Genomic DNA, 25050 nt, shown 5'->3' on the forward strand with positions numbered 1-25050 from the left:
ACCTGATGTTAAGTGATCACCGCCGCCCACATTCTCTTGCAACAACAGACGAATCACAGGAGTATTGCCAGTCTTTATGGAAGATGTAAGCGCTTATTTTTCCATGTCGTATCGTCCCGGAAACACCGCACATGGAAGCTCATTCCATAGCTTTGTGGTACACGGAAAGCTCCTTGAAAACCGCACCGTGGAGTTCGCCACACATCCAGATGGGGATGATATCCTAATTTGTGGCAGATTTGCGGCCTGCTAAAAATTATGTGTCGAATTTTACGAGGAGACGTTGATGCTCCAGATCTTCATGAGCAATTGTGTCTTATACGTGTCCCTAAATTCAAAAACCTGGCCCACGAAAAAATAAACTTTTCGTGATCCCTCTTCATCCCACCGCTGCCCGAGCCATGGCACCTATACCGCGATCATTGGCATCTTTCAACGCGCTCTTGAACAAGAATGCACAATGGGATCCATTCAATGATGGATGGACTTCCCTAGTTTCTGAAATATTACGGTACGCGGAACGCATTGAAATTGTACAATTAATTCAATTATTCCTTAATATTCCTTTTTTGTTTGTGTTTTTTCCATTTTGTGTTTCGTCTAATTAGTATAATTGGCACTGCCGCGCTATTTGGTTAATAAATAAATAAATGATATATCATAGCTTTTCAATACAAATCGTTAAGTTAGACTTCATTGCTATTGCAACAACTTACATCGAACATAAATCGAATTAGAAGTTTAGTCATACTGTGCTCTCAAATACTAGTTTCATGAAGTATTTCGGATTGTAGTGAACGATTTTTCGTGTTCATTTATTCATTCCGTTGTTTCCCAGCCTACAGCTTAAAATATATTATATCGCTTTAAGGTAGCCTCTCAGTATATTAACACCGAAACAGTAATTAGCACAAATTGACAAAATTTGAAGTTAGGTACTTTAGTTACACCGAGAGCGGTGTGTCTAAAATTCAAATTCAATTATTTTTATTCAAATTAGGATGTAAAATCACTTACTTAACATGAAAAACTACCATTCATTCGAAATATTTAGCCTCAGACCTGAGAAGAACTCAGCGCGTTTTTTTTTTATAAAAATATGGTTACAATGTATTGTCATAAAATAAACATTTGTAATTAAATAGCTTGAGGGTGTTCGCTCCAATCCCTATCTGTGGTATCATTAAGAAAATCATTTATGTTATAATAATCATTACTACAGAATCGGATTTTAACAATCATTTTAAAATTCGTAACACATTTGTTTTGTATATTTTCTGGCATCATAATTATTGTAAAAGCATATACATCGAAAACCATCAACTCGACTTAACTGAGTAGTAGGCATAATTAGTTTATGTATGTTCCTCTGTTAACATTAAGATTATCGAAGTTTCTAGCAAATTCCTTAATATGCTTGTTTATACAGAACATTATCAAGAATATATTGAGATGCAACAGTCAAAATGTTAATTTCATTTAATTATTAATTAAATTTAATTTAAAAGACGTCTCTTATAAATAGAGTGAATAGGTCTCTTCTGCAGCACAAAGATGGTATTAATATGGGCTGCACTACCCCACTCCAGACGGATAACTAATCCTTCTTAAATTTCATGAGAACTCTCTGCCTCTAATGAGCTTTACGTTTCGACGTTGTGAATTGAGTTGAGCATAATATAAGGGCAGCTTAATACCTATATGTATAGAGCTTAATGCTGCAAATTCACATTTCCAAGAGCATGGGTATTATAAAGGAGTGCGAATGGACATACAGACGGCATTATAGATACAAGGATCTTAATGCTACAATCCTGCAAACATAATATTAAATACAAATTTACTGTGATTTTCCCAAAGCAAAGTCTTGGTTTATTCATGCGATCTTTATCTTGAGATATATCTTAAACGACTACGACCATTTATATTTGTCGTTACGGAACTCCCACGGATAATCCTTTGTGTATGCTTTTCATTGAGGCTGCATTTTCGTTCGGAGCTCATTATTTGAATTCTGAAGACGATCTATCCTCAATTTATTGAAAAGGTACAAGTACCTTTTATTACAAGGTACAAGTACCCTTATTTAGTTCCATAGCTATTTATGGACAAGTCCATAAATAGCTATGAAACTAAATAAGAATCATTTACCTTGTGGTTTCATTTTATTAATGAGATCAAAAGTATTCTACGAGTTGTACTTATTATGAAAAAATTCAGGCATCAAGTATGGTTAGAGAAACATCAACGGACAAATTACATCACATATATATTTAAAAGAGTGGCAATGAGTTTCTTGCTACTTCTTGTGATTAGCTCAACCCTTTACAAAGTAGCAGTAGATTCAATAAGACTTTTTTTTAATTCATTAGTGTCATTTACGTGACCTACATGAATAAAGTGATTTTGATTGATTTTGTACAGTGTGGATATACCATGACGACATTAAATAAACGCTTTTCTATAATATAATATATTATATGTACAAAAAAATTATTCACCTTAATAAATAAATTTCGATAATATAATTTTGGAACATCCTGTATGTAATCTAGTAGCCGCGAGCTAGCGTAGGCACTGATACCTACTTGATCCACGTCGCGCGCCGTAGTCGTTCAGAACTCGTACTCTTAGGTGAGTAGCGCCCACGTAAGGGTGATTACAATTTGTTTGTTTGAAAAGCTCTATTGTTATTGATATTGATAGAAGTTAAAAACTTACATGTAATAAGTCAGGCAAGCGTTTTAGCACGAATTTCTTGAAATTACGTATAATATCTTATTTTAATCAATACTCTATAGGAATTGGATGTTTTTTACAAACAGTTAATACCTATTAGTTTGCACCACAGGTCTGGCCCTTATTTGACACTTTTGATGCAGATCACTGTCGCATATTCCAGTTCATTGTAATTTTAATATAAAACTAAGTCTATAAAATAAAATTAATGATAGTAAATAATGTGACTTTCGTTGCTCTACGTTCATGAAATTTGACGGACAATAAATAGTTTCAATTGATATTTTATAAATAAACCCCTGTTTGTATATAAAATGTCAAGCTTAATTCGACACTTCATCTTTGAAAGATTGTATTGATAAGTTTATAGCTTTGAAAGGCTACAAATCTAAGTGTTTGATTTTAATTTCAAATTGAGAATTCCTAAGAAAACGGCAAGTTTTTAACGAAAATCCTACAGTTTTGTGTTATTTATTTATGGTATTTACGTTTGGATGAATATACCTTCTACATTTACGAATATTTTTCCATAGCCCAGTAAATTTTCTGAGTACAGTTTAAATTTTAGTGATAATATTTGTTTGACAAAACCGAACGAATACGGATCTACCTTTTAAAACCTTACCCTTAAAAAATAACACACATAGCATTTACACTTTAAACGAAACAATACATACATGCCGATTTGAACCAGTCATAATCGTTATATTTACCGGTTCCAAGCCATGGGAAAAGCGTTTAACGAAGTGATCTTACAAGGGTTCCTTTTATTTCTTTTGAAGCGACTTAAAACTTCACTTAGGCTAAATACAATAAGAAGTAAAAACATTTAATGCCTTTGATGATAACCTATATTGATTATTTTATTACAAATTACGAGCGGATCTCTAGCCCATTGAAAAGTTACATTTGGGGTTGCGTTTTTTAGAGGATGCAATTTTATTTTTTTGATATGTAGGGGGGATCAGTGTAAAGCTAAAACCAAGTTTGTGGGGTCGCCACTCTTGTCCCACGGCCGCCATCTTGAAAAATAGGGGTTGAAATGGTTTTTACGATATATCTCTAAAACTATTTATCTGATAAAAATAATATCTGACCTTTTTTTTGTGTAAATTAAATTCTGTACAACTTTGGTACAATAACTTTTTGTCGTAGAACTATAAATAAATAAGTTATAAGCGGAAATGTTCAACCCCTATTTTTCAAGATGGCGGCCGTGGGACAAGGGTGGCGACCCCACAAACTTGGTTTTAGCTTTACACCGACCCCCCTATACATCAAAAAAATAAAATTACGTCCTCTAAAAAACGCATGGTAAGGCCTAAAAAATTTAGCATTTCAATGGACTACTCTACAAAAAGATTATTGAATATAATAGTGCATGATATGGTATAGCATTCTACAGATGTAAGAATGCTTATAGCAAATATAAATACAAACGAAATGAAAAATATTCCCGCTTTACTATAAATACACAATACGATAGTGAATTAAAATGCTGCGAGATATTACTAATAGCAAAATCACACAAACCTAATAATATTATGGCTATATGGAGCTTGTAGCAAACTTTATAATATGAGGTAAAAAACATTTGTAAGAGGATTTCTATATCACGGGCTTACAATTTTTATTTCACAGCATCGCTGACAGATTTTCCCTTTGAAGTGAATTTATATTCCGATTCACCAACCAGTGACAAAGGGCTCGTGTTGATTTAAAATTTTAGTTTACGCTCAAAGGATTGTGAAATATTTCGGTTGATTGAAAAATTTGTTTTGGTTTGCACGAACAGAGAATAACTGTAAATAGAGATTTATTAGCATCAAGGGAAAATAATTATTGCGTTTGTTTTGAAAAATGAAACTTAGTACTGGAAACACGTTTAACTATTTTATTATGAATACAAAAACAGTGGCACTATCGGTATACTGACAGAAGTGAAAACTTGAACAATTATGTGTGTAATTATTGAATCGTCACAAAATTATTAAGGGTTGTTATCAGTGGGAGGCTCCTTTGCAAAAGAAGCCGGCTAGATTATGGGTACCACAACGGCACCTATTTCTGCAATGAAGCAGTAACGTGTAAACATTACTGTGTTTCAGTCTGAAGGGTCCGTAGCTAATGAAATTACTGGGCAAATGAGACTTAACATCTTATGTCTCAGAATTTTTAGGTTTTTCAAGAATAGCAGCACGCATTAGTATGGGTCGCTCGTCTTGTGCCCTTATTCATAAAAAAAATTGCAGAGAAGTGTCGGTGGCGGTGTTGCAATAGCAAAAAATTATTTTAAGTGCGGGAAATGCTTTACACACAACTTTTAAGTAACCGTGTCGTGTGAACCATATTTTTTACTCTCAAAAAATGCCAACATGCATGTATATCTATGTATGTCCATACACAATAAATGAATATACTTATACAACGCGTTACAAACTACCCTGTAAAAAATTTAATTAATTATCAAAACCAAAAATTTTGTCAACCCTACTAAGCTGTCATGTATGTCAAATAATTTCAAGTTGGACAAAATGGTTATGAAGGACAGAGTGTATTTCTCTGACTACCCAACGGTTCCCGAAATGGAACAGCGTGTTGGATCGGTTTTCGCATCAATAACATCAACGTGGTGTCAAATGCAACACAAGCCATATCGTGACGAGCGAGGTTGTGTATTGAGCAAGGCGGAGCACACCGTTTCTGTAAATTTGACGTTTATTATGAAAAAGTAAGTGTTCGTTTAGGTTGTTTCGTTAGGTTAGGTCTTTTAAAATATTTGTCGTTCCGTGAATTAGGTAGAAATGTAGGTACATTCTGCGTAGTCTACTCTTAAATTTTAGTGAAATAGGGTTTGCACATCAGTGAAAATAATAATATTTTTTTAGGGTATGTTATACAGGGTTACTACAGTTCTTAAATATTGTGAATTGACTCGTTATAAGACCTCCTTTTAACCTCCATTCGGCTTTACGGGTAGTTTTTTAACATCCTGCGTACAAAAAAGTGTCTGTAACGGTAACAGTGTCACGGGTTCAATGATACTATAGATACATCAATAGGGTTACCAATTTTTATCTTGGAAGGTCAAATTTAATTATGCTCTAATTGAATTCACTTAGTAAATATGTTTTTATGGTCACCTAATGGTAATAGATAAAATATTTAATAGGATTATTAATAATTAATTCACCACAGCCCATACTCTTTTTTAAAACCAGAGAGTATGGGCGTTACCGGCCTTATTAAGCATCTAATAAAACTACATAATATGAATTAGAAAGACGGAAAGCACATTGGGACTCCGTGGTGACAGTCAGCGGTTCAACCTATTAAATATTTTAATATGCTAAAATAAAAATAACACAGCCATAATAAAGTTGTCACAAATGTTAAAAATTTGTCAAAAAGCAAAAACAAACACGAAAGTCTGTACGTATCGTTTTGTGTTAAAAGGCCTTTACAAGCTACATCAAACAGTTAGGGCTTACAAAGTGTCTTTGAAAACAGTTGAAAACAGTGTTGCATGAAATAAAAGTACTTACAGAGTGTGTAAGTAAGTGTTGGCCGGTTAGTTGTGTTATGTGAAACATTCACTTTTCGCTTTAAATAGTCAGTTATACATTTAGCTTTATCAGATATTATAAAACTGTTTGAACGCGCAACTTGAATTCAATAATAATAATTGTTGTATATATAGAATTACTGTGTTTCGGTCTGAATGGCGCCGTAGCTAGTGAAATTACTGGGCAATGGGACTTAACATCTTATGTCTCAAGGTGACGAGCGCAGTTGTAGTGCCGCTCAGAATTTTTGGAGTTTTTCAAGAATCCTGAGCGGCACTGCATTGTAATGGGCAGGGCGTATCAATTACCATCACATGGACGTCCTGCCCATCTCGTCCCTTGTTTTCATAAAAAAAATATATAAAAAACGTTGGATGAGGGTAGCGCAAGATCGATCATCGTGGAATTCTTTAGGGGAGGCCTTTGTCCAGCAGTGGACGTCTTTCAGCTGATGATAATAATGATGATATAATAGCCAGATTAATGGCAAGTCATAGTAAAGGATTTTTAACATTGAACTACACCGTTTCTTTAAGTTTTGTGAAATATGACAAACAAACCGCCTTACCCTCACGTCCTTCGTAATAATTGTGGTTTGATACGTATTTTTTTTATGAAAATAAGGTACGAGACAAGCAGGATGTTCATCTGATGGTAATTGATACGCCCTGCCCATTATAATTCAGTGCCGCTCAAGATTATTGAAAAACCCAAAAATTCTGAGTAGTACTGCAACTGCGCTCGTCACCTTAAGACATAGGATGATAAGTCTCAATTGCACAGTAATTTCACTAGCTACGGTGCCCTTTAAACCGAAACACAGTTGTGGTACCCATAATCTAGCTCACAATCGGTGCAAAGGAGCCGCCCAAATGCTAAATATCTGAATAAATCGTGGACTGTATGCCTATTTCCTTAACATAAGCCACAGTAGGTATTTTATGATAAAATAATATTATTTTAACGAAAGTTATAAAATTTATGCCTTCAGGGTACTCGCACCCAATATACCACACCCGATATTATGAGCTTTATAAAATATAAAATATTAAACTATATTTTTTAATCCGTTAAGGAGCAGTTCCAATATGCTGTCAATAAACTATTATAAAGCGCCCTCAGTTATTATGTAATTTGTTTTTGTTCCTGGTATAAAGATGTATATGACTGTCAGATGATTTCTTATATTTATGGATTACTAGCTGACCCAGCAAACGTTGTATTGCTGATATTAAAATCGCGATACAAAAGTAACTGTTGATCGTAGATGGGTGAAATGGGTGAGATGGTTATTCCTCTCGTGTTGCCAGAGAATGTGTGCCGCGGTGATCACTTAACATCAGGTGACTTCAGGGTAACTCTTCCAAAAATCCAAAATGATAATGACAATGATATTAGTCTACGCTTGCGATATATCCAGTCATATAATACTTTTAGTTTTTAATATTGTTTTGTATAACTTGCAATGAGCGATTCTACCCTAACAGATTATCTAAATCTACCAGGAGAGTTTCATATGTGATTGTAAATGACTGTGTACAAATAAAGAATTTTTGATTTTGGATTTTGATATAATGGGCATCACAATTTATGTTAGAGCGTCCAACATATCTTAAACAGTTAGTATAGAATTTATATTATTATTAAATTAGACTTTATTATTACAGATTAACAATAAATAATAGTTGTAAACTGCGACTTAGCTAATAATTCAAAATACCACATTCCGTTGGTGTTGTTTATTCATACAACCCCTTAAGAAGATTAAAGGATACTGAAACAGAACGCGAGGATTACTTCAAAACGATTTGCGATAAACAAAGTCTTACAAAGTCTTAGCACAGATTGTTATAGCCTTGGATTGATAAAAAATACTGTTGCGTGTAAGTTTTTTTTAATTGAGGAGATCGAGAATTAGTTTGTACTGATCGTAGCAATAATAGATATATACGCTTTACAAATTTATTTTTCCTTTATAGATTTTTAATAAGAAAAAACTAGGGATATCTAATATATAAAATTCTCATGTCGCGGTGTTTGTAGTTAAACTCCTTCGAAACGGCTTGACTCTCATGAATTTTGAGTGCATATTGGGTAGGTCTGAGAATCGGACAGCATCTATTTTTCATCCCCCTAAATGTTAAGGGTGGTCCACGCCAAAGTTTTTGTGACATTTTTTTTTAAATTTGTTTGATTATGAGTCAGCTTTAAAAAATACATACAACTACAAATTTTAACCCATCTACGATCAACAGTTACTTTTGTATCGCGATTTTAATATCGACAATACAACGTTTGCTGGGTCAGCTAGTAGAACAATAATTTTAAATGACCATAAAAAAGTGTTAATTATAGTTTAGATCCAATCTACTTCACAAAACGTATCAAAATAGATCCATTATTTTCATTTAAACTTCTAATATCCCTCTTTTATTTTACATTGCAGTCAGGAGCACAATAAGTATATACCTACCCAGTGATCACTTTCCTGTTAAATATTACAAATTAAGAGTTGTTCTCCTGCTAACTTAACTTTCATTGTCATATAATTATAAAAAAAACGTGTATGCGTGTAATTTTTACGCGCGATTGAAGTAAAACTTAATTATATTAAACTTAAGGAATATTTAACACATACATATATTTATACTTTTCTGCTTATCTGAAAGCTCATAGACAAAATATGTTATTTTCGTTTGCCCTTGTTTGTCCCACCTATTTTAGGACATCCAGTATATAACAAAAATTTAAAAATTATTGAAATACAAGAATATTTAATTTATACCAATAAATATATACTTACATTAATTAAAGCCGTGTTATTAATAAATAATTGAATAAAAATAATTAAATTATGAATATCACATATCAATATAACGTTGTTATTGAATATTAACGAATATGACTCTATGGGCTCGGACCTTTTGCCTGTCCGATGGACGAAAAAATTAGTGAATGTCGCAAACGTCAGACTGAGAACTTTAATTTATTATTTATTACAAAGTAGTCATAAATGAACAAATACACTTGAAGATTTTCAGAAAATATTACTGAGCAGTTTGAAACATTTTTTTAAAACATTAAATTATAACTGTTAAAAATTGTTTCAATTGCATTTTTTCTGCCGGACGTACTAACGTTACTTCCGTCAGAAAAATATTCTGAGTTACTCCCAAGTCATGCCTAAAGCAGTTTTACTTAAAACAAAAATCAATTCCTTATATAGTAAAAACAATGGCCAGAAATGCCATCATCTCAGATCTCTATGACTTGTCATAATATATACCTATAGGTAACTCTATAAACAGCGCGCACTTTAAAAGAAGAGAGCACTACTAATTCCTACTTACGACGAACCCTAGTTTTCTAAGTAGCCAATTATTATTTATCTTGAGAACTATCTGCCAGTGAAGATCTCGTTAAGGAGGATCAAGTTGTTTTGAAGACTAGTCCGAGCAAACAAAGACCGCGTTTCCATCTGCAACAAAACTTCGGCGAGAAATGTCAGACTCTCTGTCCGACAGTAACTTGCAAGTGTTAACCATAACAAGTGCAGTCGAGAAAATTAGTCATGTACTTCCTGGAACTAGTTACAAACGAGACTAAACATAATATTTGTATCGAAACGCGACAGTACACGCTGCTGTCCGGTGATGTTTCGTAAATCTCGCATCGCAATAATTATTTTGCTACTTGCTTGGGTGTTTGTTTGATTGGAGAAATATCTTTAGAAATGATTGAAGCACATTAGGCAAAAAAATCAAGACATTAATGATATATAAAGTGTTTATTTACAATAGTTACAAGATTTTAGGCGTTGGCTGTCATTTGCCCTATTTGCACTAATATCTGTTCGTACGACCCGTACCAATCAGTCAATCAATCAATAGGAAGTATTCCTCGTATCGACAACAGAACAGCGATAGTTTACATTTGAGCAGATGGAATCCACTAAATTGATACAAATTGTTCTAAATATAGAATTCGCTGTAGTAATTAGCTGTGGCAATATTCAATCATATTGTGTTTGTGTTTTGACAATAGTGTATGGGTATGTTATTTGATTTATAAGTGTATCCGCACCCTTTAAGCCACATCACTACAATATGCGTGTATCGTATTTTTTTACACGCTTCTTATTAGCTTTATCTGTATGTAGGTATGTTTATTTGTAACCGACTCATTTGGGTTCGATTCTGACTTGACCACTTTAAACGGCCAGATTTAATTCAAACTTCATAGAATTATCGAGATCCAATGATAATACATTAATATGGTAAAGTGTTTCTATTTTTCAATTTGCAAAAAAAGAAATTATGCTTATTTATATAATTCCATTCCATTTCCATTATCTTTTCAACCAAAGCTTTAATTTTTATTTCTTTAATTTTTTCTAACTATTTTTTTTTTCCCACAGTGCCGTACAATGAAGTTTCATCAGAGTCTGCCCTGGTGGATATGTTTGCATACGTGTCTGCTCCAAAGTGCCAGTACATCGTCGCATTAGGCGCTCTTGCCGGTCTCACCGTCTCCATGTTTGGCTCTATGTTCCCGCTTCCCCGTGTTGTGTACGCTATGGCTCAGGATGGATTGATATTCAGGTACGTAACCGTTAACCATGTTTCATCACCAATTAGGAAGAAAACTTATTGGCCCACAAAATCACATTGTAGAATTACTTGTCTCCGACCTAGCCGGCTAGATTATGGGTACCAAAACGGAACCTATTTCTGCCGTAAAGCAGTAATGTGTAAACGTTACTGTGTTTCGGTGTGAAGGGTGCCGTAGCTAGTGAAATTTCTGGGGAAATGAGATTTAACATCTTATGTCTCAAGGTGACGAGCGCAGTTGTAGTGCTGCTCAGAATTTTTGGGTTTTTTCAAGAGTCCTGAGCGACATTGCATTGTAATGGGCAGGGCGTATCAATTACCATCAGCTGAACCTCCTGCTCGTCTCGTCTCTTATTTTCATAAAAAAAAAACATAAATCCTTTTCTTTGTTCCTTTACGTCCTTTTCCGTTACCACCAGTCATGCTGTATATCTTAGAATAGCCAAGAGATTGTCGTTATGCAGCCAATTTTGTACCGATAAATAATACAAGTATACCTTATAAATTTTTTTCAAACATCCCGCCAAAAATTACGAACAGAAGACTTATTAATGAAAATGTAACAATGAAGGAATATTATCTGGGCAGGGAGAGTTAGTAGCACCGGCCCTAAGATTTATGAATAAAATATTTTGATTCGAACGAAAATCATAAATGATTCGCAAATTTTGTAGGATATTTTTTTCTATTATTTCTTATACTTTTTAGTAATAGTCATGGTAACTGATCCAGTTTCTCTTTTGATAAGTCCCGGCGTATGCCGCTCATCATTTTGTCTCTGGTAATAAAAAAAATATGACCCAATCGTTCTATCACTAAAACCTCACAAGTACGAGTCAAACCAGCTCATGAAGGGTTCCATACCACCGTATGAGATATAGCACTTTTTACTTTGTAAAAGATTTTTTTTTCATTTGCATTTTGCCACCTGCTTTTATGCTCTGTAACTATTAGAGATACAGCCCGCTGTCAGACATGAAATTGAAGTGCGAGTATTCGAATACTGCAATTAGGTACCTGTTTTGATATTTATAAAGATTCTAAAGATATTTTTTTAATTATAATTTTTAATATAATATATAATTGTAATTTGGCTAGCTATCGCTTCTCACAAAATATCTTATCAATTCTTTTTTTAAAAAAAAAAACTTTTCTCTTCTCTTTTACAACCCCGAAAAGTTATTCAAAGTATTCATAACAAAAAGTAGACTTCTTCTTATTTTATATTATGTTCGTTGTCATTCTTTTATCATGCTAGCGATCCTGATTCTGGTCAAAAATAAAAAAAAAATAAAAAATCCGTCTTTGATACAACTTCAAGTTAAGTTAATCGCAAGTGAGCGCCTTCAAGGTTGATTTTTTATTGAATTTGAAAATTAGTAGAATCGTTACGTTGCATGTATACCTAATACTCACAAACTAGTAAGCTGCATGCTTGTTAGTAACTAAATCCCTTATAAATCATATCAAATTTACTGTTATCGAATTAATTATTGTAAATTACTAAATGCTTGCTCAATGAGGTATCTCGTAGTTTTGGTATATCACGTAATTATTGGTAGTCCAATTAATTGTAAAAGTCCGCGTAATTTAATCCCTGTTTGTACTCGGAGCGAGCCGTATCAAGGATATCAAATTAAGTTTCATTACTACTAATTCAATTTATGTGTCTATACCGAGGTTTGTGGTTCCTAAAATATAGTTCTGATTTCAATATTTAAGCGGCAGCTAATGAATTGTTTGATTCATTACCGTTTAATCAACAGTGATATAATTATTTACAACAGCATATACAAAGTATGATATAAGCTCGTAACGGATGACTCAGTTTAACAATATATATATATAGATGAATTATAATAAAAATTAATTATAGCTCCCGTGAGCAGGCTTAAAACTTGACTTTAGATACTAATTCCTGATTGTGTTCACCAGGCAATTGGCTTCAATATCTTCTTCTTCCGGAACACCTGCGTTTGCTACCTTCTGTGGAGGCGGTGCGGCTTCCGTCATAGCGATGATAATTCCAATCGACGTCCTGGTTGAAATGATGAGCATTGGTATGTATTCTTTGACTTGTTTTCGTATTTTTTTTTAATTAAAGATGTTTTTATTTCTTCAATTTATTTAATTATAAAAGTATGCATTATATTATTTTTTACATCTCGCCAAACTGTTGCAACAGTTTGCTGTTGAACGGGAACCTGAGAGTTGAACAAAGCATACAAGATTTTATGACGATGCGTCACTCGAACGGTTAGCTCAGTTGGTTAGAGCACCGGCACGGAACGCCGGAGGTCGTAGATTCGAGTCCTGCATCGTTCATAAAATTTTGTTTTTAAAATTTTATTTGTGTGTTAATCCTAGGAGTGAGGGTTATCACTTTAAAAACATAACAAATTATCTGTAGGAATCGCAAGCGAAACAATTTTAAGAAAACAAAATGTATGCGTTTGGTCAAAAAATAAGACAATTCGCAAGGAACATTTGGTTGAGTTCTAATCCAAATAGAATTTATAATTACTTTGTTTGTATTATTGTGCTTGCAAAGTCATTTACAAGCACATTGTAACTCTCGCGGTAGATTTAGATAACCAATATTAGGAGAGAATCGCTCATTGCAAGTTATCGATTGCTAACTAAAACAAAGTAATATTTATTTAAAACTGTAATAATTGTCACAAATGACTTGAATAAACAAAACCATTTATCTGGACGGCAGGTGCGCACGCGATATTAGTCATTATTAACAATGTAAATCGGCTTAGATTAGCATCGTGCTGACCAAATGCACCCAGGCCAGGTGACCACATAAACAAGGGCCTCAAGTACGACAATTATTATTTTATAATATAACTAGCTGACCCAGCAAACGTTGTATTGCCGATATTAAAATCGCGATACAAAAGTAACTATTGATCGTAGATGGGTGAAAATTTGAAGTTGTATGTATTTTTTAATGCTGCCTCATAATCAAACAAATTAAAAAAAATGTAAAAAAAATTAAAAAAACAAATTTCGTGTGGGCCACCCTTAACATTTAGGGGGATGAAAAAGAGAGAGAGAAAGAAGATATTGTCCGATTCTCAGACCTACCCAATATGCACTCAAAATTTCATGAGAATCGGTCAAGCCGTTTCGGAGGAGTTCAAAGTTTAACACATTAACCTTTGTGTTGTGATATGAACATAAACATACTTAAATACGGAAATTATCTTAACAAAATCTATGCATTAGACCTTAGATATATGGTGCTATAAACAGATAAAGAAACTCATAATATGTAGGAGGAGCAAATGTTTATAAATTTAATAAGTTTGATTTTAATAAAATCAAACTAAACTAAGAACATTTCAAATAAAAACTTATGCATATGAATTATATATTAATTATACATGTCACAGTACAGAAATATGAATGTGGGCAATCCCCCATTTGGAGGAATACGGGTACTGTATATTGTAATTATAAAATAGGCACATCGATATGACAACCGCTGTCATGGCCGACATCCCTTAATTGTTTCAGTGTCACTTCAAAACGTATATCTATGTGTAGAATAAATTGAAAATATTTGTTACTGATACAAGTGAAAACCAAGCATGTGAGTTTATTACTGAGATAAAAGAATACGAAAATAATTAACGCTATATTCCGTCGGTTCGATTTAATGAGATATCTCTCAGATATGAAGAAGTTCGCACCGGAGTTGAGAACACAAAGCCAATTTCCTGACAATCAAACTGTATGATCAAGAATTTACCGACAGATAGGACGTCGGACGTCGAATCATTTTCCCATCACATTCAATTAGACACTGTTAGGCCCTTCTTTGTACTCGAGGCAGTTTTCGACATCACACCGGCACTTTTTTCTACCACAAAGTACTATTTTATTTCTCACACTCTCTGAAAAGCACTTTGGATTCTAAAGAATTGTACTTTGTACTAGACAACACAGAATGTTTTTAATTTACTAAATTGAATTCTGAAGAAAAGTACTTGAATATATATATATATATATATATATATATAAAAAATGAATTGCAGTTCGTTAGTCTCGCTAAAACTCGAGAACAGCTGGACCGATTTGGCTAATTTTGGTCTTGAATTATTTGTGGAAGTCCAGACAAGGTTTAAAAGGTGAATAAATAGGAAAATGCTGCTAAATTTAATAGAAACAACAAATTTGTTTTTCCTTTGACGTGTCCATACATAATTTCTATGAGAGAGTTTATTGATGCACGGTTTGACAGTTCTGCTGTGAAACAATTTCATTACGACAGAAGGGTGCATATTATACGAAGTAATTTCTGAAGTTATGATATATTATTGACAAATTCAAATAAAAACATTATTTTATTTATTATATACAGAACAACGTCTGTCGAGTCAGCTAGTACTGAATAATAATTTGACGTAATTCCAGAAAAACGTTCCAAACCACAACATGTCGAAATTGAGGTAAGAACACAAGACTGGTCACGTGATTCATATTAACGGACTGACAAAAAATGGCAGCCCTACTGTCACTCTTTAAATGACATCATGACGTAGTAGCCCAACCAACATGTATGGAATATACTAATATTTATTAAACACGAATTCCTTAAAATGTGATGTTTGTGGCTTGGAACGTTTTTCAGGAACTATGTCCAATTACTCTTGGTATTATACTTACAAATACAAACATATTTCGTATCTCATCTAACTTTCCGGTATATGATGTAGTTTGCTGAGTATTTATCAAATAAAATAGACTCTGCCACTCAAAGCACGGAGTTCAGATAGCGTGTTAGGAAAGTTGTTGCGAGATTCATATTTTAGTTGAAATATTAATTCTCCGGCTGCAGAATACACATCAAAACTAATTACTTATTTTAACGTTGGGTACATTCTCCATACAGATTTTTCGTATGACTAAACTGAGGTATCTCATCAGATTTTGTTGTTGTATTACTTATTTAGTTTTAGTAAAAATAATTTCACCAATACAACTGGGAACGGTAAGGCTGGTGTCTTTTTTATGATAATGAGGGACGAGACGAGCAGGGCGTTCAGCTGATGGTAAATGATACGCCATGCCCATTAAAATGCAGTGCCGCTCAGGATTCTTGAAAAGCCCAAAAATTCTGAGCGGCACTACAATTGCGCTCGTAATCTTGAGACGTAAGGAAATAAGTCTCATTTGTGAAGTAGTAACTTCACGGCAGAAATAGGCGCAGTTGTGGCACCCATAATCTAGCCGGCATCCGGTGCAAAGGAGTCTCCCACTGGTAAAATTTGTATTATTTAAAAATTATAATATACATTATATTTAGGTATTGTCCTAGCGGGAATAGAACGCTCGAGCAAATGGTCTTTGAACTCTTGAGGACTCTTCTATAGTAGTTCTATTTTGCGACCAAACGTAATAAGGAAATCAAACATCTGTACTGGGAGACGTCATATCTCCCAGTACAGATACCATAGATATTCTGTCACATAGAGTATATATAGAGAAAACTTTTAAAAGAAAAATTTCTAGGTAAGGGAATAAAAGATTTTGGAACGAAAGAGGATGTATACCCACTCTTGCCATAAATACTGAGAGAAAGAAAAAAAAATATTTTGCAAAAAAATATTACTTTTACGGTGTGTTAGTTTAATAGATAAATATAAAACAATTTAAAATATAAAATGCTTATTCGAAGTAGTCCCCATTGGCTGCAATACAGTCCAACCACGACTGCGTAGACCGAGCTTTACGATCCGGCGCCGAGTCTTGCTGGAAGGACCATTCTTGGTTATTGATCATAGTATTGTTAAGGGGCTTCACAACCTTCTCAAGAATGGTATCTTGATACATTTATGCCAATCTTTTGATACCTTTTTCACAAAAGTATGACTCAGTCAAAACTTCCTAGCTAATACCCCACCAAACCATCGCTTTGTAATATTTTCTTTATTTTAATTAATTAACTAACTAACTTTAAATTCGGCCTCACATGGACTAAATTCGGCCTCACATGGAGTACTGTTCTCACCTCTGGGCGGGTGCTCCCCAATACTTCTAATTCTTCCATTTGACCGCATACAACAAAGGGCTGCTCGAATCATCGACGATCAAGTCATCTCCGATCGGCTTGATTCCCTACCATTGCGTAGAGATGTGGGTTCTGTCTGCATCTTCTACCGCATTTATCACAGGGAGTGCTCAAAGGAGCTGTTCGGGTTGATTCCAGCGGCCGAATTCCACCACCGGACATTACGTGCAAAGTACCATCCGCATCACGTAGACGTCTGGCATTCCACAAATGCGCGTTTTGTTCGAAATTTCTTGCCTCGCACAGCCATTTTGTGGAATCAACTACGGGCAGCGGTCTTCCCGAACAGATACGACTTAGGGACCTTCAAGAAAAAAGCATACTCCCACCTTAAAGGCCGGCAACATATTTCTTGACACACCTGTTATTGCGGATGTCCATGGGCGGTTGCCTCAACTCTCCCCATCCCGTGAGCCTCTTGCCCGTTTGCCCCCTCTCATATAAAAAAAAAAATAACTTAATTGTAACAGTATGTATGGCCAGACTAAGTATATATCTTAGTATTAATTCCGCTAAGATTTGTTAGTCTAACCCCAAACGCATGGCTTATAGTGATACCCCTAGTATTACGTGTCCTCCGCCGATAAATCGGCCCACGGTGAACCCCGACTGAACGACTGGCTTAATCTGCAACGTCAAGCCACTACACGAGGCATCCTCAGGATATGTTCACTCTGAGATTTACCAATACTAAACGCACAAATAAAACTGAAAACAAAATTTTATGAACGATGCGGGACACGGACCCGCGACCTCTCGCGTTCCGTCCGAACGCTCTTTCCAACTGAGCCAACCGTTCGAGTTACGTACCGTTATAAAATTTTGTTTTCAGTTTTATTTGTATAATTAATCCCAGAAGTAAGGGATATATATCACTTTGAAAACATAACAAATTGTCAATACTAAACGTTTAAAAATTTCTCATATTCTAAAACTTTATCCATTTCTGAGTTACTGTACTGGCTGAGCCACTAGACTCTTCCGTACCAATATGAAGTTATTATGTAACATGGAAATTTCTTTTCATGAAATTATTGAACTATTTCATCTATAAAACTTTTGAGTGGAGTTGGGCGACTGTGGATTTTTCTCTTAAGTGTTTATTTGACGGCTCTACTGGGAATTTTAGAGATTTTAGAGCCGTCAAATAAAATAGTCACTAAAAATATCAAAGTATGTAATTTAATTCTACCTGGTATATACACATCACTGCCTGTATAGCTTTACCTATTTTTTGAACGAGGTAAAGGATGTAGAATACTCCGAGAAGATGTCTTTCATTAAAATATTATGTTATTTGAGTTACTGATATTTCAATATTCAGTACATGTCGAGCACGTTGAACATAATATGATTCTCGACGGATCATGAATAATGCCAATTACTCTTGCGAAACGTGAAAATGAAATCGATTATTGGATTATTGGCACGAATAAAGCTATCACTTATAGTTAGCATCACTCGTAGCTATATCGGCATACTCGGCGACGAAATATTATCTTGCAGCGTCCAGTTTTGTGATCACTTGGAAGAGAAGGCCAAATTGGCTTCTCAAAAGCCTGTTTAGTCAGTAGGTCGAAACTGTATTTCATTACAAGCCACCGCCTGCAATTGCGCTTGGGTTTTCAGTGCCTCTATTCAAATTCAAATATTTTTATTTATAATAGGATGTCAAATCACTTATTAAAGGCCAAAAAGTACCCATTCGAAAAAGTATGCCTTGGCTACCTTTGTTTTGTTTACTTTACCACACAACCGTTTTAAAAATTATTTTGAATTTCGTAATACATTTTGTATTGAATAATTTCTGGGATCTTGGTTAATGCATATACATCGAACCCCACAAATAACTTACTCACTCGACTTAGCCGAGTAATAGGCATAATAAGTTAACGTTTAAATAATGTAAAGACATAATACCATAAAAATAGTTAAAGTAAACTACCCGCGCGCGTATCTACATAATATGTCAGTTAACTGTCTAATCTTTTGAACCACTTATGCTACAGAACTAAGTATATTAGCCAATCCTGCAATAGTAAGTAATTTATAATATAATAAGTAATTTGGAATCGAGAGTAATGCCAAGAAATAAAGCAGATACCACCGGTTTGGTCACCTCTTCGTTTAAACAAACACTTGCAGCATATTTTTCTCTATAAGGTTAGGAAGATCATTTATGTAGATAAGGAATAGGAACGGTCTAAGAATAAACCCTTGTTGTAGCCTCATACTGAGGGGAGTCCTGGGATATCTCCTGCCATTCACCACAACCTTTTGAATTGTATTGTTTAAATATGAAATCCAAAGATCGAGCGCAGTTCCTTTTATGTCATAGTGACATAGCTTCCTGACCAGCGTTGAATGTAGAACACAATCAAAGGCGACACGTAGGTGGGTCAAGTGTATCGACACCAAACGGCACAAAGATATAAGACTCCCTGAGACAGACATATGTGTGACGTGCTGTCTTCGCAATCAATGCAATAGCTGCAGCACCAACTGATGTATTTTATGTTATGTCTTTAGTGTCAGTTAATCTTCACAAATATCATAGTACACTTTACATATTAAACAAGTCCGTGAAAAGTTTAATACTAATCCAATTTTATCCAATTCATTGATTTACAGGCACTTTAGAATTCAGATGAATAATTAAATGAATGCTAAAACTCGTTAGCACATTATTGTGTATCGGCTATCAATAACTCGGCTGAATAAGCAATAATCTGCTTACTAAGCTGAATATTTTTTCATTTGCATTCTTTGCAATGCATAACTTTATTTGATTTCGAAGGGAGACTCAGAAGTTCGTCTTGTTAAATCAATCGGTTGAATGGAATCTTTCCGAAGGAAATAATCCTTCTCATCCACAAATTTATTCAGGTGTTATTAATATTACACTTCAAATATTCATTATAAATTGTAATTTAATAAATTTTATATTACTCATTTCTTATTAAATGGTGTTAGCAGTGGCCAACCTAACTCCACTCAAACTGAATTTGATAGATGAAAGTAGTTGTTTTCTTTCGTCTAATACCGACTTATTACCGTGCGATTTTATAACATTGTGATTAGACTTAGAAACCCGAAAGCATGGATTTTAAATTAACAAGAAATTATTAATGCCAACCCAAAAAAGATGCGGTCATTTAAGCCTTATGCTCGTATTCAAACAGGTTAATCATAATATCATTATTTGATGTTGTATTACAAATTTTGGAATATGAAACCAAGACCTCACCTTAATATGGGATGGTTGTTTAATTATTTCTGCTATATTGCTAAAAATAAAAATTCGGAAATTCGCAAAATTACTTCATAAGAAAAATGTAATTATAGCCTTAATCTACAGAATTATAACATGTATGTAGGACATAACTGGTCTGCAAAGTGTTATACCCTGCTGACTAACGGCTTCTTTCAGAATCCGATCTCCAGTTTAATAATCAATCTAAGTATTCATCAACTGTTAATCTATCTTGAATATGTTTCAATGTGTTTAATTTTAATTTCCAAATCCATAAAAGGGATCACTATACATAACATTCGCATATACGTACCGTGTGAAAATGATAACATACATATCTACAATCATGCCTGTCTCATGGCGATGCAAATGGATAGGATGTGATCATTTGGCATTCTGTTAGATAGTTCTGCGGTCATTTCGTGTTTCCATAACGACTACAAATCGATTGATATTTTTTGAAGTTATTAGCTTATCATTATTACAATTAAACCATAAATTTCTTCTATTTGGTGTGTTCCAAATTATAATGGTATACTTACTCTGAATTAATATCTATTCGTGATTTAGTCCACCTTCTGTCTGTGTAGCGTAAAATGTGGCCAGCCCATTGCCACTTCAATGTTAGCGCGTGTCTTAGTGCATCGGTAAGCTTGGTTTTCTTTCTTATGTCTTCGCTACGTACTTTTTGTAGTTTCCTGATCCGCATTATTCCTCTCTCCATTGCTTTTTGTGTCTTTTCTATTCTTTGTTTTTTTTTCTTTTGTGAATGCCTAGATTTGACAGCCAAATAGGTAGCCAGATCTGTCTAACCTCGGCAGTGTTTTTTGTATACATAGTAATTAAAGTAAATACAATCTCCATCCTAAAGTACCAGTCAGATACAAAAAAATCTTTCTGTGCAAGTTTTATTTTTAGTTTTATTTATCTTTCATATTTCGAGATTCTTATCTACCAGAATTATAATATAGGTTATGTTATGTGGAACACACAAAGGCTTGGAGCATTTTTCGTCTAATTATCAGCATCATAAAAATAGAATTTAATTTCATTAAGATGAGAATAAACCTACTATACAGTATCAGTGATCGACAAGCCTCAGACAAATCTAATATTCTACACTAACTATGCTTTTAGAATCGCCAGACTGAAAATAAAACTGTCTGCTTCTCTAATCGATTTGATAGGCTAACATAATTTCCACAGTGAGGTCACTTCAAACAAATGAAAAAAATTATCATGTTTATATTAAACACACCTAATTTGAGGAGAAACAATTAGTCTCATTAACATCCTTATTCATCCTAATATAAATAACCAGCATATACTTTATAAATCTGTAGCTTCTGCCTGTTATTAATGTTTTACGACTAACACCAATTCTATAAATAAAGTTATAGCTTTTGAAAAGATAAATAATAGTTATCTTTACACGGGAGAATTTATGAAGATAGGTTTTCTGGGAGAAGCCTTTTTAAAACTTAATACCTAAACGCACATGACTTGATTTTTTTTTTAGAAAAATCAAGTAGGTACCACCGGATATAGCATTTTAATACAAAATTCTATATGACTTAATAAATGGATGCTACTATCTGTATTTCACAATTACCGATATTTTTTGACAGTTAATAATAGTTACCAATGAACAATATGTGGTTTCTCTTGCTAAAACATTAGGGCTATTTCAACGCTACCAACAAAATGTATACAGAGTAACTTACCTTGTTGGTTGCACGACTAATTTTTTGGCACCACTAGCTCGGACGTGACATTACTTTGGTGTCTGTATGGTGTCTAGTAGCTTATGGACACCACCAGTCGCGCTACCGTAGGTTTTCATTTTACCGGTAAATATAGACGGGCCCTTAGGAACAGAAATATATTTATTCACAATAGGGAGTGACAATAACATAACATATTGCAACAACACTTGGTAAACGTCATGAAGCTACATCAGTATATAAACCCTCATTACGGACCCGTTACCTTTGAAATTAGGAGAAGAACTCAGGAGAAACTCCAAGCCCATCTTTTAAATCATAGAATAACTTAGCCAACTAAATATAATATAATACAAATTTATTATTATTATATATTATTGAAAGAGCACAGTAATACTTCAAGCCGGCCCACATTCTAGAGCTCTACAAAGCGCAGGTCCGGCCTCACATGGAGTATTGCTGTCATCTCTGGTCTGGCGCTCCCCCGTATCAGCTCGTTCATTTGACCGCGTGCAACGTAGAACAGCTCGAATTGTCGCGGACCCAGTGCTCTTTGAACGGCTGGATCACTTGGCGTTGCGTAGAGACGTCGCTTCATTGTGTGTCTTCTACCGCATTTATTACGGGAAGAGTTCCAAAGAGCTGTTTAACCTGATTCCTGCCTCCGAATTTCACCTTCGCACGACACGCCACAAGTAATGAATCATCCCCACCATCTGGATGTGTGGTGGTTCTCCACAGTGCGGTTTTCAAGGAGCTTTCTTCCACGTACTACAAAGCTGTGGAATTAGCTTCTTGGGTACCTTCAAAAAAAGTGCGTACACCTTCCTTAAAGACCAGCAACGCTCCTGTGATTCCTCTGGTATTGCAAGAGAATGTGGGCGGCGGTGATCAACACCAGATACCCGTACGCTCGTTTGTCCTCCTATTCCATAAAAAAAATATCTAATGCAGAATCAGACAAGAATCGAAGAAAGAGAAGAATCGTTCTTGTCTGATTCCTTGTCCTGTATATAATCTACTATAATTATTTATAGTAATTCTTTGTCAAAGAAGCCTTAATATATTTCTTGAATTTGTGCTCAGCGAGTCGTAGTTATACTGTCTGGTAAAGTTCAAAAACATTAAAAATATTTGTAAACACATTCTTCCTTTTGCCTTTCTTCTTTTTCTTTCGTTTAGCTAAAGTTTATGACGAAATCATGAATCCAAATCGAAGAGATAATTTTATTGAAGTCGGCTGATGAACAGAATTTGATTTTCATATTAAATTAATTGCTCAGGTACTCTGCTGGCTTACACCATGGTCTCTACATGTGTGATGATACTCCGCTACCAACCCCACATAACTAATCTGATGGAACTACTGCCTCAAACTCTGCGGACTCCAGTCGATCCTGAAGCCGCTATATCCGGACCACGTGAAGCCATCCTTACTGTAAGTACATCAATTTTTGTGAACTAAGAGGAAAACAATTTGGGGGTAATACTTTAAAATACTGTTATAATCTTATCAAAAAAACACCAATTTTCATTGTTATTCTACAAATCAATTTTTTTTTGTTTCCAAAATCGGAATAGAAGAAATTTACTACACCGACTTTGCAACAAGGCGGTGTTATCCATGAGAAAAAGCGTTTTCATACTGAGCAGGGCTAGGTAACCCAGGTCCTTACTATAGGAATATATAGGATACAGCAGACAGTGCCTCAAAGGCGTAGAATACAATTAATTATTATTTTTACTTTCTTGAAAATCTATTTTCCAAGAAGACGATATCGCTTTCATTTCATTAGTTAAATAGATAAGATGCCCATACCGTCCCACTTAAAAGATTACATATATATTTGTTTCCCTTTAACTTTCTTGACAAGACTTACAATCATTTACTATCCAGGAGCATCATTCTCCTGCCACTTCTCTCGCATACTTTTATATCCTATTTTCTGAATTATAATGAATGTTATGAGCATATAAAATCAGCCAGTACAATCTTAAAAAGACTTAAAAAACGCATTTTGCTATTGGTTTTCTGGTTTAATTAAAATGTTATTGAATTGCAAATAGTAAAGGACTTTGATTAAGAAAGAAATTTTCATCTGAAATTTCCGCCCTAACAGTAAATGAAAATATTTATTTCGTTTTTTATATTGCCTGTTATTGGCATAAATTGGAAAAGAACTAACTCGTTGAAACATCATATTTTTTAATCTGTTGGGTGAATTTGTATTGCAAATAGTAAAAGACTTTGATTAAGAAAGAAATTTTCATCTGAAATTTCCACGCTAACAGTAAATGAAAATATTTATTACGTTGTTTTACATTGCCTGTTATTGGAAAAAATTGTAAAAGAACTAACTCTATTTTTTAATCTGTTGGATGAATTTGTATTGGAAACACTAATCAAAGCGCTGGCTTTATTTTTCAATACCATGTAATTCTCTTTTGAGGTTGCTTCAGTGAATAAAGCAAACAAATTGTGTTAGTAATATTAAATAAACGGTCTGTTATTTAGACTATAGTTTATCCTCTAATCTACATACATAGTTATGAATAAAAATAACATATGCCATTTTATGTTAGGTCATTCATTGCTCATAAAACAACTTACTGTATAATTTAAATATATAACTTTTTATAGAGTTAATACGCGTGTCTTTACAAACTGTATTTCAACATTAATTATATACTTTTCAAATTTTATCGGACAGTTCAACAGTTTAATTATAGTTAACTTTTATTTTGTTAATCCGAAGGTGCGGTAGACACTTGAGTCATTAATATGAAATGTTGTTGTGATATTAAAGAAACTCTAGGCAAATGAAAACTAAACAGGTCAATCATTTCAGTTTTCATACATATCTCTGTACTTTTTTTTATTTATTGTGGTAAACAAACAGTGAAACATTAGATGTTACTAAATAAAGTACATTATAAGGTTATATTGTAAAATATACAAAAAAGAGAGTGAAAAAAGTTATGATTTCAATCCTCGTACCATTTGATTTTTAAGCATTCTAACTGAAGTGCACAAAATATCAATATGATTAAAATTTACATTATAAGCTTCACC

General features: G+C 34.0%; 1 protein-coding gene across 1 annotated transcript in view; it reads left to right on the forward strand.

Moving 5' to 3' along the window:
• The window catches only part of LOC126978826 (probable cationic amino acid transporter), a 120139-nt gene that overhangs the window by 82081 nt on the left and 13008 nt on the right, over nt 1-25050 (forward strand). Inside the window, exons 8-10 of the mRNA XM_050827915.1 lie at nt 10723-10906; nt 12851-12975; nt 23261-23415. Of these exons, the coding sequence (XP_050683872.1) occupies nt 10723-10906; nt 12851-12975; nt 23261-23415 (464 nt within the window). The remainder of the gene's footprint in view (nt 1-10722; nt 10907-12850; nt 12976-23260; nt 23416-25050) is intronic.

Source organism: Leptidea sinapis, chromosome Z (genome assembly GCF_905404315.1).
Source record: "Leptidea sinapis chromosome Z, ilLepSina1.1, whole genome shotgun sequence".
In the NCBI taxonomy this organism is placed as follows: Eukaryota; Metazoa; Arthropoda; class Insecta; order Lepidoptera; family Pieridae; genus Leptidea; species Leptidea sinapis.